The sequence below is a fragment of the Lolium rigidum genome, chromosome 5 (genome assembly GCF_022539505.1).
Source record: "Lolium rigidum isolate FL_2022 chromosome 5, APGP_CSIRO_Lrig_0.1, whole genome shotgun sequence".
NCBI lineage: Eukaryota > Viridiplantae > Streptophyta > Magnoliopsida > Poales > Poaceae > Lolium > Lolium rigidum.
In genome coordinates this window covers 181,032,628-181,047,141 of record NC_061512.1, presented here as the reverse complement: position 1 = coordinate 181,047,141, position 14,514 = coordinate 181,032,628, and the positions used below count along the sequence as shown (strand labels likewise).

The 14,514-nt window shown below is 41.4% G+C and overlaps 1 protein-coding gene across 1 annotated transcript; it reads right to left on the bottom strand.

Moving 5' to 3' along the window:
- Positions 1–2,339: 2,339 nt before the first annotated feature.
- LOC124653983 (CD2 antigen cytoplasmic tail-binding protein 2) lies at positions 2,340–9,223 on the bottom strand. The gene is made up of 10 exons (XM_047193031.1): positions 9,141–9,223; positions 8,815–9,031; positions 7,734–7,859; positions 7,492–7,644; positions 6,781–6,910; positions 6,603–6,644; positions 5,586–5,885; positions 5,421–5,472; positions 5,174–5,251; positions 2,340–2,901 (listed from the first exon to the last, which is right to left on the bottom strand). Exons 1-10 carry the CDS (start codon positions 9,221–9,223, stop codon positions 2,805–2,807), a joined length of 1,278 nt encoding a protein of 425 aa, XP_047048987.1. The 3' UTR covers positions 2,340–2,804.
- Positions 9,224–14,514: the final 5,291 nt, after the last annotated feature.

Here is a 14,514-nt window from a genome sequence, read left to right as displayed (position 1 = left end):
TATGTAAGATTTGGACAGAACTATGTCTTAAATTGTTGCTACTTTGCTTATGATGATGTAATATGTGGACTGAATTGTGCCTTATTTTTATCTTTTATGTGAACTGTGTTAATATGTTATGCCTGTGAATTATCAAATTTGTGAACTACTGATAGATATATATGAATTTTGATTTTTTCCCCATGAATTAGCAAAACCGCTAAATGGATGATTTAGCCGCTATAGCTAGGCTATAGCCTTTCCTAGCTGCTAGAAATTCTGCCGCTATTTTCAGTAGGCGGCTATTTTAAACTTTGGACAAAACCCTTCGTGATTGTTGAGTAACATCAACGTATTGATGGCTATGATATTTTTTTTGTTCAATTACAATAGTTTTTGAACGGGGACTGCAATATCGAAAATTAGTTCAAAACGGATTCTAGTCCTACATCTATTTATCTATTTTCTGGTTTGGATATACACTTGAGTTAATCTAACAGAACACCATGAATAGACTACACATTGATGAACTAAATATCCGCCGGGCTTGAAGTTAGAAATAATGACAGAACAACATAAGTGGAAATAAAGCGACACCAGTAGTTCTGCAGAAGCTAGTTCGAGCCTCATCCGACATATAATCCATTAGAAGAAATCAAGAAAATGAAGAGATGTCAGATACTTAAGTTTTGCTTATCTATGTCTTTCCACGGATAGATACCTTTTTTTGCAAAAAAATCACTGATTTATTAATAATCATCAAAAGCAGTACAAAGAGATCCAAAAGTAATAAAATTACAAATAGATTATTGGGCCACCTAGCGATACTACAGACAGTAGTGTGAGCCGAAGGCGCGCCGCCGTCCTCGCCCCTCCATCACCGGAGCCAGGCAAAGCTTGGCGTAGTAGAGTTTATTGTAGTAGACAGGAAGTCGTCGTGCTAAGGCCCTAAAGAACCAGCGCACTAGAGCATTAACCATCGCCAATAATGACAACCGTAGATTGGAAGAGACTGACCTGAAACTATACCAGTGAACATGAAAACCGACCGAATCCCAGGAGATCCGCCGGACACACGACTCCATGCGTCCTCCGTCAGCGCTAGACACACCACCGGAGCGTGGATAGGACAGAGATGACTATGTAGCCACCGCCTCAACATCCAAAAAAAGACACTGAAAACAAACTAAACGAAGAACTGAAACCTTCCCGCCAACGAGAGGCCACGGTCCGCCCCGCCTCCAAGGCCCTAGGGCCATCAAAGACAGAACGAACCGGCAGCGTCATCGGCGACAGGGACGAAACCATTGATGGATTTTAGAGCTGCACCATCGTCTTGTGTATCTTTCTCTGTCTGTACCGGTTCGGCTATCCCGGTACCTCTTCTAGTCGTCTTGCCTAACGGATAGACAGGTTTTGAGTCATAAACATTCATATGATCCAACAATGGCTCATCCGACATCAATCCATTAGAATAAATACGAAGAATCCTAATTTATTTGCCTATATCTGTGTCATATGCTTGCTGCAGAAAACACATGGAGAAAACTAGATGTTAAGCCTGAAAGAAAATGGAGGTGGCTGGCTAAGATAATAAAGCCATTGTTTTCTTAGTGTCACTCAAGCAAGATTACAGACATTTTTCAGGGAAATGATTGAGGAATTACATACATGAGTACTTTTTTTTTGCGGTAACATACCTGAGTACCTGACTGAGAAAATGGCAATGGGTAGTCAGTATTGTCAATATGGAGGAAGATTAAAGTGCAGCAGATCCATGGAAAAAAGTAATGGCTTCCTCTGATATCCACACACCTTTTATATTACAAAAACAAATCGAATCGGTAGGTAGCAAGAATCCATGTTGAGAGGGTGTATCAAAAATCACATCATGAGGCTAGGTAGATGTCCAGGTTGGGGAGGGAATTCACCGATGAAGCTGGTATGGCCACATGGAGGCTATATCAACAAACCTCTGGGCTGGTAGATATTTCACGATATGTTTGTCTCGAGAAATGGATGTAGGCAGCTGGCCGGCAGCAGCGGATGATTCCATGAGAAGCAGATGACTGCTCACAATTTGTTGGTACCAACTTTGTTGCCTCATCCGTCCAAGTCATGTACGGAGTATTACCTCTTTTCCTTAACATAAAATGTTTTAGCAAACTAATTTAGTTTGCAAAAATGTTCTATATTATGTAATCGAGGTAGTATTAATCAGGAGACTCCCAGCGTGCAGCGGAGTTTGGCGGCCAACTTGCCCATGTTTTGGCGAAACCATTTAGGGGCACGCATTAAGTCAGGCAGGAGAGTCAAAAAATAGGTATGGCCAGCTTTGGTATCTATCCAAACATAACCTATAGAATGACAAATAACAGATCAATTACTAATGGTACATAGCTGTATAGGTCAGGCACAATTTGGTGGTACAGAATTCAGGAACAAAAAATGAGCTTCTGTTTCATCATCTTGTAAGTTACAGAAAATAATCATCTAGTAAGTTACAGTAATAATACTCCAATTTCTCAAGATGGAGATGTATCAGAACACATACTACAGGTTTCTGCGTGAACATGGTGCCAGTATAACCGCTAGCGAGGGGAAAACAACTCATAACTGTGCATGTGCAAACGCTCGGTGGATGATCTCACGAACTTCAGCTAACTGCAGGTCAGCAGCTCTTTTCATTGTCCACATGATAATGCAAGCAAAGGCAGTTCTGCCATGGGAGTTGAGATCTAGGGGCCCTCTACTGAAAATTGGAGCTCCGTATCACATCGACAGAACATTGGTAAGTATATTGGGAGCAAGCAGTTAAACCTCGGCTACTCCGTGACACCATCTCTCTGTACTTCTGTGTGCACGCCAGTTTGTTCGCCCTGCATTTCGTTGTATGTGCCTGATTGTTCGTCGTACGAGTACCTGCACATGTAATATAGCACATCAGCGTATATATGGCATACGGAGACATGCGACAAGGATTCTGCCATTGGGCATGTGAACTAGAAAAAATAGTTATATCATATGGACACGGGCAAGCAACTTTGTTAGATTAAGGGGAAATTGCAGAGCCAGCATGCCCTCATTGCGGCCGCTCACTCCCAGTACGCGATGTGATCAGATTTTAGCTTCTATGGCACTTGCTGTTGCTGTTGTTTAACTGTAGTGTACATTGCAAACAAGCCTGATAGTTCTCTATGAATCGAATGTATCAGGGCTCTGTACCACACGAACGATCAATGAAAATGAGCTTTATATTTGTTATCGCGGCCTCCAGTTTCTATGTTCGAAATGAATTATTATTGGTATTATGTATAGAAACGAAACTAAGTTTTGTCCTGGCTTCTGATAGGACATTGTTACTGTTATTTAAGTGTAGTTTACATTGCAAACAAGCCTGATAGTCCTGTATGAAACGAATGTATCAGGGCTCTGTACCACACGAAAGATCAATGAAAATATTTGTTATCGCAGCCTCCAGTTTCTATGTTCGAAATGAATTACTATTGGTATTATATATAGAAACGAAACTCAATTTTTTTCCTGGGTTCTGATAGAAGGACATTATTTTTTCTTGATTCCTGAACAATTCGAAGTAAAGCCGGTAAAGAAAGACAGTGAACTTCAGAATTTTAAGGCTGTGTTATATGAGACGGTGTACGGTCCATGCCCTCTCAAGTCTCAACGTATCATGTTTCATGTCCCTAATAAATTTTACCTTTGCAAGAGTAAAACAAATGATGAATACTTCATTGCCGCTCCAAAACATGCATTCATCTTGTCTTTTCTTGCTCGCTCAATTTGGTCTGTTTCTTTGAGAATAGGAAACTGTTTCAGCATTTGGATGTGGTGCGCGGCCAAGGCAAAGGGGATAACCTTGGCTCAGTTCCATGAGATGAGGGTAACAGCACAGTTTAAGTGTGATGCCCTGCGGCCACAGACCAGAGTCTCCGTTCAAACTGACGAAGTTGTCTCATGCTCTAAATATTTTTTGTGTCAAAAAAAGCTTCGTTGGATGACTTCTGTAGTTCTATCACTATGCATCAAATTTGACTGAAAAACAACTTAAGTTAAGATGCTCAAGAATATTGCAAAGCTCGAGGTAATTCAGCACGGGTGCTTCACAACCACTGGTTACCTACCTAAAATTAACCATGGGGCAACTTGTTTTTCAGAAATGGGCTACAGCTTTTATCACAACAAAGTGAGCACATGTGGGGGGAAGACTTGTATAGGATCGCTCCATTAGATGAGATCATAGGATCAGCTTATAAAATTCATATGTATAAGCTGCAAAAAAATCTGAAACTTGTATAGAACATACCTATGAGTTGCATCTACAACTCCAAAAAAAATCAGCTTAAAAATCCATCTACATGCAGAGAAACAAAAAAGATAAACTCTACTATGAATAGTGCCAGATTTAGGTAAACAGGATTTTACACTATTCACACCTAAGTTTTGTCTTTTTTGTTCTCTAAGTATAGGTCGAATTTGAAGCTGCAATTTTTAGGGGTTGCCAATATAAGACAGATGTTTGTTGTGAATTTTTTCTAGAATTTTTAAACATGTTTTGTCTATTCAAAAAAATTGATTTCATAGATCCTATACAAAGACAGATCCTATCCAAGTTGCCCCCGCACATGTGGCATGAAATGAATTTATAATAGGCAAGCAATTGGCAGCAGACCTGGAATCGCGCTTTATACACTATCATCCTAGCTTTCCTAACTACCAGGATATTATATCCTATTTGGATAACTAGGGCACATGAACATGACAGCTTCATCAAAATGCACAATTGTTTCACAGTACAGGGTTCCCCTAGGCCTGTTTGGTTCCCAGCCACACTTTGCCAAGCCTAACTTTGGCAAGTGTGGCAGCCACAAAAGTGCGGCTAGGATTTTGGAAGCCACAAAGTGTGGCAAAAGTTGGCAAAAAATTCACTCTATGACAAGTGGGCCATATGGATAGTGAAGTGTGGCAGCTCTAAAGTGTGGCAAGAACCAAACACATGCCAAATTGCCAAACTTTGGCTTGGCAAAGTGTGGCTGAGAACCAAACAGGCCCGTACTAACCAAAGAAGAACCACACTAACATGGACAGATTGTTGTTGGATCAAGCAGAAAGTGGTTCGTCAGACACAGAAACAACAGCAATTGACTGAATGAACAACAGGTTCAAATAGACATACCAGGTTCCTGTAGATGCAGAGCAATAACACCCAGATGCAGAATCATAATAGTAGCCTGTGCTGCTGCTATAGTAGTACCTACATGAAAACCAGATAGGAAGTATAATCAACACAAGTAACAAGTGTAACAGTACAGAAGTCAGCTAAGAACTGTTAGCTAACTCTGGTTGTAAACCTAACAATCTAAAATTTATTATATTTTAAATGTAACTGCAGCAACTAGTACAAAGTGAAACCTATAACCTACCCAGAGGTTGGATCATAGACATAATCTGAGTCCACACTTCCATTGCCAGCTTCTGCAAGAATAAACAAATGAGTTGCTACTAAATACAAGAATGGTTCTATAAAAATAACAGGGGGCATGCGAATTTGCTCAGCATAAAGAGAAATCAATGAGATGACAACTTACTCTCTACACCTGAGGTTCGGGAAGCGTCTTGTGGTACTGGATCAGGATTGCAACCTGCATCTACAGTTTTCACATCAGAATCATGAGTGGCATCAGTGTCGTCATTGTCTCCAAACATGTCAAGGTTACTATCATCATCATCTGTTATAGCATTTGTCGTGGAGGTATTGGCGGCTGACAGACCACGGTCCATCTCCAGTAAGGACGAGGTACTTGGGTCATCCTCTGTGGTGTCTGCAAAGATATCTTCTTCAACTTCTGGTATACCAAGTCGAGCACGCTTTAGACGTTCATAACCCTCTACAAAAGGCAAAATGACAGAATATGTAATCAGGTGTGATCCTCATGAAGACAATATTAAGGAATAGATCACAATGAGCACTACTAAACTAGCATAATGTTCATACAGCTACAAGACTATTCTTGATTGAAAGAATCTGTCTGCTTGGTTTCATTTAACATCTCCTTTCAGTGGCAGTGTAGTTTCTTATTTCCATTTATCACTACTGCATCTTTTAAATGGGGAAAAGTATATTTATTTGTTTCATGAGCTATGATGTTAGCTTAAGTCAGTTATGTAAACATGAATAGTAGTGCTAGCTCCAACATATGTGATATCATGAATCAGGTAAAGTTCTTTGATTCAATGGGGCAATGGATTCGAATGGGTGGTAATGTATTTATCTGACGTATTAACTGCAACAACACGTATGGATTTGTTTCAACTTACCATTGGAAAACAGGGAGAGCCTAAAAGTCAGAATCTATGTATTTGCAAGCTGAAATAATGTGAGGGAACTGGCCATTCTGCACACACATTTCACATAATGATCTCAATTCTAAACTATTGTTCATATTCCAAGTAGTCAAATATTTTTTTTTTACTAGTAACATTAACGCAATGCTGTTTCAATATTGGAATGGGAACATATTGTAATGTAAAACATAAAACCCGGTGCTTATACAAAAAAAAACTTGAATGATCTAGTAACTAGGGCTGGGAGTGGGAGTACTAACCAGCCTCACGTACAAATGTCTCCCGGTCATCTGAATACACATCTACACCAGGACATTAAAACAAAATGGAATGAGGGTGCAAATCATGTGATGATTAAAACATATCTCCATACTGAAATGGTTAATGGATGGCCAAAAAACTGCCAACTAGAAAATTTGAACAAAAAGGAACACATACTGTACTCCCCGTTCTCCATTAGCTTCATGGCAGCTTCTGTCAGCTCATTAAACATACGCTGTGTCTCCTCAGTCATTCGTCCACGTTCATCAGTGGATGAACTCTTCAATCTTTTCAGAGCCTGAATTATCTGGCAGAACATCGTCCAAAAAAGATTTAGCATACATTAAAACATGAATAATATTAATATAAAACGTCTCACATGATAACCTTGTCTAATGATAGGTTTTGATTCGTTCAATATTTCCGCTTTAGATTCATGCATGGCAGACAAGGTTGTGCAAGCTGTAACCAGGAAAAGTTGTATTCGTAACTAAAAGAGTTTTCCCTGAACAGTTGGCCTACAATATCGTGAAGCAACCAATGTAACAGTTTCTAGATTCTTTTGGTTCAGATTATTAACTAAAAAGGGAGAAGAACATGCAGCACGCGAGGAACCAACAAGCATGCTTGTCCTTAATCTCCATTGGACATGTACTGATTCAGATTGATTATCTGTATAAGCAGAGCAAAGATGTGTGTGAAACGAGTAACACGCTGCCAGGTTACAGTTAACCTGATTCACTAAATCATTTCTCTAGTATGTTGCCGTTCAGTCAAGAACTACAACAATGACATCCCACAAGAGAATACAAGAGGGAAACCTTATCCCCCTGACCCATCTCACAATGTTAGAAGTTAAAACTACACAGAAGCTGCAAGTGAACATACCGTTTCATCTGCCTCAAGCATGTCTGCTATTCTCTTTTTTATCTTTCCAATATCATCGGAAGAGAGGTCCTGGAACTCCTCTTCTTTGTCCTTTTCCTTTTGGAACTTTTCAGCATACTTTGTGTCAACCTCGACATTGTCCAGCCAGGCATCCTACAACAAATGGGTACTTGTGTCAACAAATTGATAGATTGTATCTCCACACAAAACATCCAAGATAATAAACATAAAACACGAAGTACCTTCATATCATTGCCTCTTGCAAACTCCACAAAGTTGCCATTATCATCGAAGTATCCTTCTTCTCTCTCTTGATCCAAGTTAAAAGGTTCAATCTCAATACCATCATCGATAAAGTTGGCATCATCCTGTTGAACATCAAAGTCGGTGTTATCTGACAATGATAGCAAAGTGGTCAGCAACTTATGCCTAATATTATTCATAATGCCAATGATAAGCATGGAAGAGTGCAGGAAATATATAGGGTCAGACATACAAATCAAAATAGGGAAAAGGGAAAGGAAAAGGCATGATCCCTGGCTATTTTATGATGGCCAAAACGATAGGAAAGCACAGCTACACAATATTTTAGTTGTAAGCTATTTTATGATGGCCTAATATTCATAATGCCAATGCTAAGTGAACTGAATCCAAACCATAGGTACTACACCATTTGGTGGAGCTACTGAGGCCTGGCCTATGCTGCTACCTTTTCTGTTTAGTGTATCCTCCTAATTTTTTTCCTTTTTCACCAGATGTTTCGTCAGACCACACATATTGTAAAAAAACTTCCCATTTTGATCTTTCATGCAATCTGAAGTATGGAAGCAAACAAAGTTACTGGACAATCGTGGTTTTCTTCGCAACTCATGTGTAGGCTTTTGTCTTTCTTTGTTCAATATGCGTTTATCTTTTGAATGTTCTGTTGGTAGCCTTGCAATTCAGGTCATGCTGTATTTCCTCTAACAAATTTACTGGACAACTCCCCCAACCCCAAGTTGGCAAGTTACCAAATTATTATGTCCATGATTAACGCGCTTTGACAGTTTAACTGGTTGCGGCCCTACCCCAAAAAAAAATGCATTTAAAAGCAACAGGAATAATGCATACAACAGGACAACAGAGTGTAGCCGCAAACTAGCTGCAATTTCGCCTAGAACCCCTATTTCATCCCTTCAGATGCGCTCCCCATATGGCTATAAGGCAGCTTGTAAATTCTGACCCATGAAACTACATGGCTACAATCACTAGCATAAGAAACATAACTATCGAATTCACAGATGAAGCAACTCAGACACTCAAGGCAGGAGCAGCGCCGCATACCTTGTAGCGCATTTCGAAGCCCTTGACATTGGCGGTGCCCTGCGCGTCGTCCCCTTCCCTGCGGTGGCGGCGCCGCGCCCGCTTCACCGCGGCGAGCTCGGGGTTCATGAGGCTGTCGATGTCCTCCTCCGCCTCGCCTGCCTGCCCGCTCCCGCCGGCGGCGGAGGGGTCGCGGTGCTTGGCCTTCTTCCCCTTGGGGAACCGCACCTTGCGGTCCCTGCACGGAGGAAAAACATCAGGCGAAACCCTAACGCGAGGTCCCGGCGAGCGCGGAGGGGGGCGGGAGAGGGCCGAGCCGGAGGAGGGGCTTGAGTTGTTGAACTTACGCGAGGTCGGAGCGGTCATCGTCGTCGTCGCCGCCGCCGGGGAGGGGGCGCTTGGTGCCTCGCTGCGGCGCCGTGGGCTCCATAGGGTCGGGCGAGCAGCGGAGCAGAAGCGGCGTCGACGGCAGAGGAAAGAGACGGCTTGTGTTTGGAGCAGGGAGAGTGGGCTGGGCTGAATAGGTCCAGAAACAAGGCGATCTGTTTGGACGGCGCGCCACAACAAAAGTAATTGTTTTATCTAGAGGCTTCAGTGCGGCCCAATAATAATTGTTTTATCTAGTTTTTGCTTCTTTTCCAGGTTTTTGTGCGTGTGTTGCAGCCAGATTCAGGTGTGAAAGTAGATAAATATAGAACATGTCATGTGACAATTTAATGTACCTTGTTACTTTTAATCTGTCACCTAACTTTAAGTCTCTTCTTAACTTCTAGGACCTGTCATGTTCCTTCTCACCACTTATAGTATGGAGATACCTGAAAAGAAAGAGTGTTCTCAGTTGATACACTATGTCAGTATTGATACAAGATTTTCTGTAGTTCATTTTTAAGTATAGTTCCCGTTTATGTGAATATAATATTTGAATAATTCTTTCAGCCGTATCACTCGTAGCAGCACTGAACCAAAGGTATAATACTATCCAGCTAGGCTTCCTTTTTACAGTAATTTTTTTTATCTTCATTTATCTATTGTAATAGTCTACATCCGGATTGTTGCACTAAAGTTCCTAACACGACAATGTCCAAAAAGCATCGAGGTGTAGATATTTTTTAATATAAAATAATTAGCTGAGTGTTTTTTTTTCATATTCAAAGGATGTCAATTATATTTGTTGTCAAAATATACTTCAAAAAAAGGTAAAATCTCATAGGGTTTTGTAATATATTGTGCCTTTTTTGTACCCTGGATTTTGTGTATTTATTATATTTACATGTGACGAGGAAAAAAATAGGATTTATACCAACTCACGGGCATTCAACTTGTTTATAAAAAAATTGAAAAGTGTTTCAAAACTGTGAACATATTTTAGAAATGTTATGAACATTTTTGAACTGGTGAATAATTTTTTGAATTGTGTGAAAGTATCTATTGTAACTTTGTGAACTATTTTTCGAAACCTAGTGGGCATTTTTTTAACCATTAAGGTTTTTTCTTAATCCTTGAATGTAATTTTTAACCGTAAGTATTTTTAACTCCTGAATTTTTTTTTATTAGCACACTACAAGTTGAATGTAACTTTTCACATCAGTGACAGCAACCTACTATTCTTTTAGTACACTACAGAAATAACTAACTATCATGTTTATATGAAAATATTTTTCAGCACCGGCATCGGTGAAAAGAAGGCAAAGATGCAACAAGATGCCCCATTTAAACCTGCATTAGCATCACCATAGCCCACGCTAATCGCGGGTGCACCTATCAGCGTGGGGATGGGACCGAGCAGCCCGCCTTCCAGAGGCACGCTGAGCGAATCCTCCAGCGGTCGGGGGATGTCCAACATGTCCTGCAAGTGAGCTCCGTCTATCTAGCATCATCAGTGACAGCTAGACGGTCATCAATATAAGCCTGCAATGAGAAGAAGGAAAACCCCGACTAGATGTTGTTATCTAGTGAAAATTAAGTGTACCGAGACTCTTTAGATGTTAATTCATCGTCTTGGGTTATTATTTCTATCATTATGTGGTTGTTTATCGTAGTCAGATTATTGCTATGTCATCGCGTTTAACTTATGGTCATAATAAATTTATGCACTTTTAGCATTTGATGTGAGATGTTGCGTGTATTGTGAGGCAACATTAACCATCATTGTTTCCTTCGAACATACCTAGCTTAGGTATTGAAAATAACTATTCTATGGGTGGATATGAAATTATTCTATTTTTCTACAAGATTTCTTACACTATATGTAAAGACCATGATTATGGGAAACCTAAACAAACTGAAGTATTCGTTCTGTAGAAATATAGTCAATTTATGTGGTTTCTTACGATAAGTTGTTACCGATGGTTGTTCATATTTTCTGTCGCATGGCCAATTTGAGATATTGTCACTATCTGGATCATTGTTGGTACAAGAGATGGGAGACCATCGTATTTGAACCGGCAAGATGAGTGTTTCACTACCAGGTCCTGATGTATATGTTGTGGGTGGGGGAGTTGCTGGAGTTCTGATTGCCTACACATCTATACATGAATGAACTTTCTCTCAGGCCAACCTCAAATCTTAGTACTTTAAGTATGGAACAATAGTATTATATACAATTTTACTTAGGTGAGTTTCTACCTCTTTTTTTATGCCTAAGAACTATGATGATACCTAAGTTTTAGTAGGAGACTCTCCAGTGCTGGCACACAAGAGTTATTTTCTGTATTTAGTTTCGTGTAAGACTTCTTTTCTGTTTTTGCTGAAGAACTAACGTCGGGTTGGTTTCACTCGACTAATGGAACTGGGGAGTGTCTCCCTATCGATCTAAACAAAACTTACATGATTTTGTTAATTATATTTGCAAATAGCCAAACATATACTTCTTTGGATAATTTAGTTTCAGTGTATTTAGTATTTCTTCAAATTTTACCGAGTCATGCAGAGAATGAACACACAATGTTCATGTCCTAGATTTTTGTTTTCCGACAAGGACATGCTTAATGACTGATGTTTATGTGGATAGTGTTATAAATTGAATGTAGCTTCATGTTTTTCCATCAATTGTGTAAGGAACATAAGGTTGTCGGACTATTATGTACAATTACTTCCCTATGTTTTTCACATAAGCGACGGTCACAAATATGAAGGGGTTCGTAGCATAGAAAACAAAAATTCTACCGCAAGAACGAATACCACCAAGATCTTATCTACCAGATCTGAGCAATGATATAGATAAGAGACGTGCCCTCGAAGATCCAAAGTGTTAACGAGATCAAATCTCGTGGATGATGTAGACGTACTCTTGCCGAACTCAGGTTCAAGATGTAGTCCTACTAGTGCTGCAAGCGGGCAACACCTCCGTACTCGGTCATACGTATGGTGTCGATGAAGACGTCCTCTCCCCGTTCCAGCGGGCAGCGGATGTAGTAGATTCTTCTCGGAATCCCAACAGCACGACGGCGTGGTGGTGGTGGTGGTGAATATTTCCTGCATGGCTTCTCCAAGCCGGTACAGGAGAGAGAGGATAGCGGCTAGGGTTTCTTAGTTCTTGGAACCCTAGCACCCTTGCCCCTCTCCTCTTTATATAGGAGAGGGAGCAGCCATGGGATGCCTTGGCCCTTACTTTTCCTCCTTGGGCCGGCCCACAAAAGAGGGCAAACTTGACTCTCAAGTTTCGGGGAAGCTTACCCCTTAAGTCTTGGGAAACTTGTCCTGTAAGCTATGGGAAACTTGTCTCATAAGCTTGCTTGGGGTTGGGCTGGTTGGCATGGTGCGCCCAGCCCATTGAGGCTAGACAGCACCTCTTTGGCCCATGTGGCCCCTCCCGAGGCGGTGGGCCCACCAGTGGCCCACTAGAACCTTCTAGAAGCTTCGGTCAAAATACTGACATTTTTCCCGAACCTCGGAAGATGACTTCCCTTATATGAATCTTATTCTCCGAACCATTCCGGACCTCCTCGTGATATCCTGGATCTCATCCGAGACTCCGAACAACATTTGGTCTCCATCTCATATTTCATATCTACTTAAACAACATCGAACCTTAAGTGTGTCACCCTACGGTTCGTGAACTATGCGGACATGATCGAGACTCCTCTCCGATCAATAACCAATAGCGGGACCTGGAGATCCATAATGGCTCACACACATTCAGCGATGACTTAGTGATTGAATGAACCATTAACATACGATACGAATTCCCTTTGTCGCGCGATACTTTGCTTATCCGAGGTTCGATCATCAGTATCTCTATACCTAGTTCAACCTCGTTACCGATAAGTACTCTTTACTCGTACCGTGATATGTCATCTCTTGTGACCTTGTCACATGCTTGCAAGCCAATTAGACGACATTCCACCGAGAGGGCCTGATGTCTACGCATGCTTCTATTCCTGTAGACAGTGTTGGGCCTCCAAGAGCAGAGGTTCGTAGAACAGCAGCAAGGTTCCCTTAAGTGAATCACCCAAGGTTTATCGAACTCAGGGAGGTAGAGGTCAAAGATATCCCTCTCAAGCAACCCTGCAATTAAGATACAATAAGTCTCTTGTGTCCCCAACACACCTAATACACTTGTCAGATATATAGGTGCACTAGTTCGGCGAAGAGATAGTGAAATACAAGTAATATGGATGATTATAAGTAGTAATTGCAATCTGAAATAAAAATGGCAGCAAGCGAACATGTAGCAGAACTTGTTGGAAACGGTGTTTCAATGCTTAGAAACAAGGCCTAGGGATCATACTTTCACTAGTGGACACTCTCAACAATGATCACATAATTGAATAAATAAATGCTACTCTCAAACACTCTCTTGTTGGATAACAAACACCATTCATTGTGTAGGGCTGCAAAAGCACACCTCAAGCCGGAGTAAACAAGCTCCACAACGTCATAAAGGAATCACACACGATGCGCACACTCGTCACCATCACACCGTGGAGAGTGACTCCGGAGTTCATATTAAAGTAACCTCTAGAGTGCATAATAGACAAGAGTAACATCTACATATTCAACTAGATTACAAAGCTCATGATCACTAAAGATCACACCATGGGAGAGAGAGATGAACCACATAGCTACCGGTAGAGCCCTCAGCCTCGGGGGAGAACTACTCCCTCCTCATCATGGGAGACAGCAACAACGATGAAGATGGCGATGGAGTCGATGGAGATGGCTCCGGGGAAATTCCCCGTCCGGCGAGGGTGCCGAAACAGAGACTTCGTCCCCCGAATTAGGGTTTTTGGTGGCGGCGAGCTACGGAACTCTTCCGGAGAAATCGTCGATCCCTTTAGGGTTTTCGGGGTAGGAGCTTAATATAGGCGAAAGGGCGGCGCGAGGGGTGCCCGAGGGGCCCACCCCATAGGGCGGCGCCGCCCCTCCCGGCCGCGGCGGTGGATGGGGAGGAGGCCATGGGCCTCCTCCGGCCCGGCCCTTCGGCTCCGTGGGTCTTCCGGCGAAATAGAATTTCTGTAATTTTTCTGGATTTTTCCGAGCACTTTGGTTTTTGGGCCTTTTACGCAATAAACAGACATAATAAACAGAAACTGGCACTGTGGCATCTTGTTAATAGGTTAGTCCAATAAATGCCATAATATGATATAAAGTGCATATAAAACATGTAGCTATTGGCATAAAACTATCATGGAACATAAGAAATTATAGATACGTTGGAGATGTATCAGGGCCTAGAGTATATCTATCCGTCATCAGGATGGACAAATCCCACTCTTGATC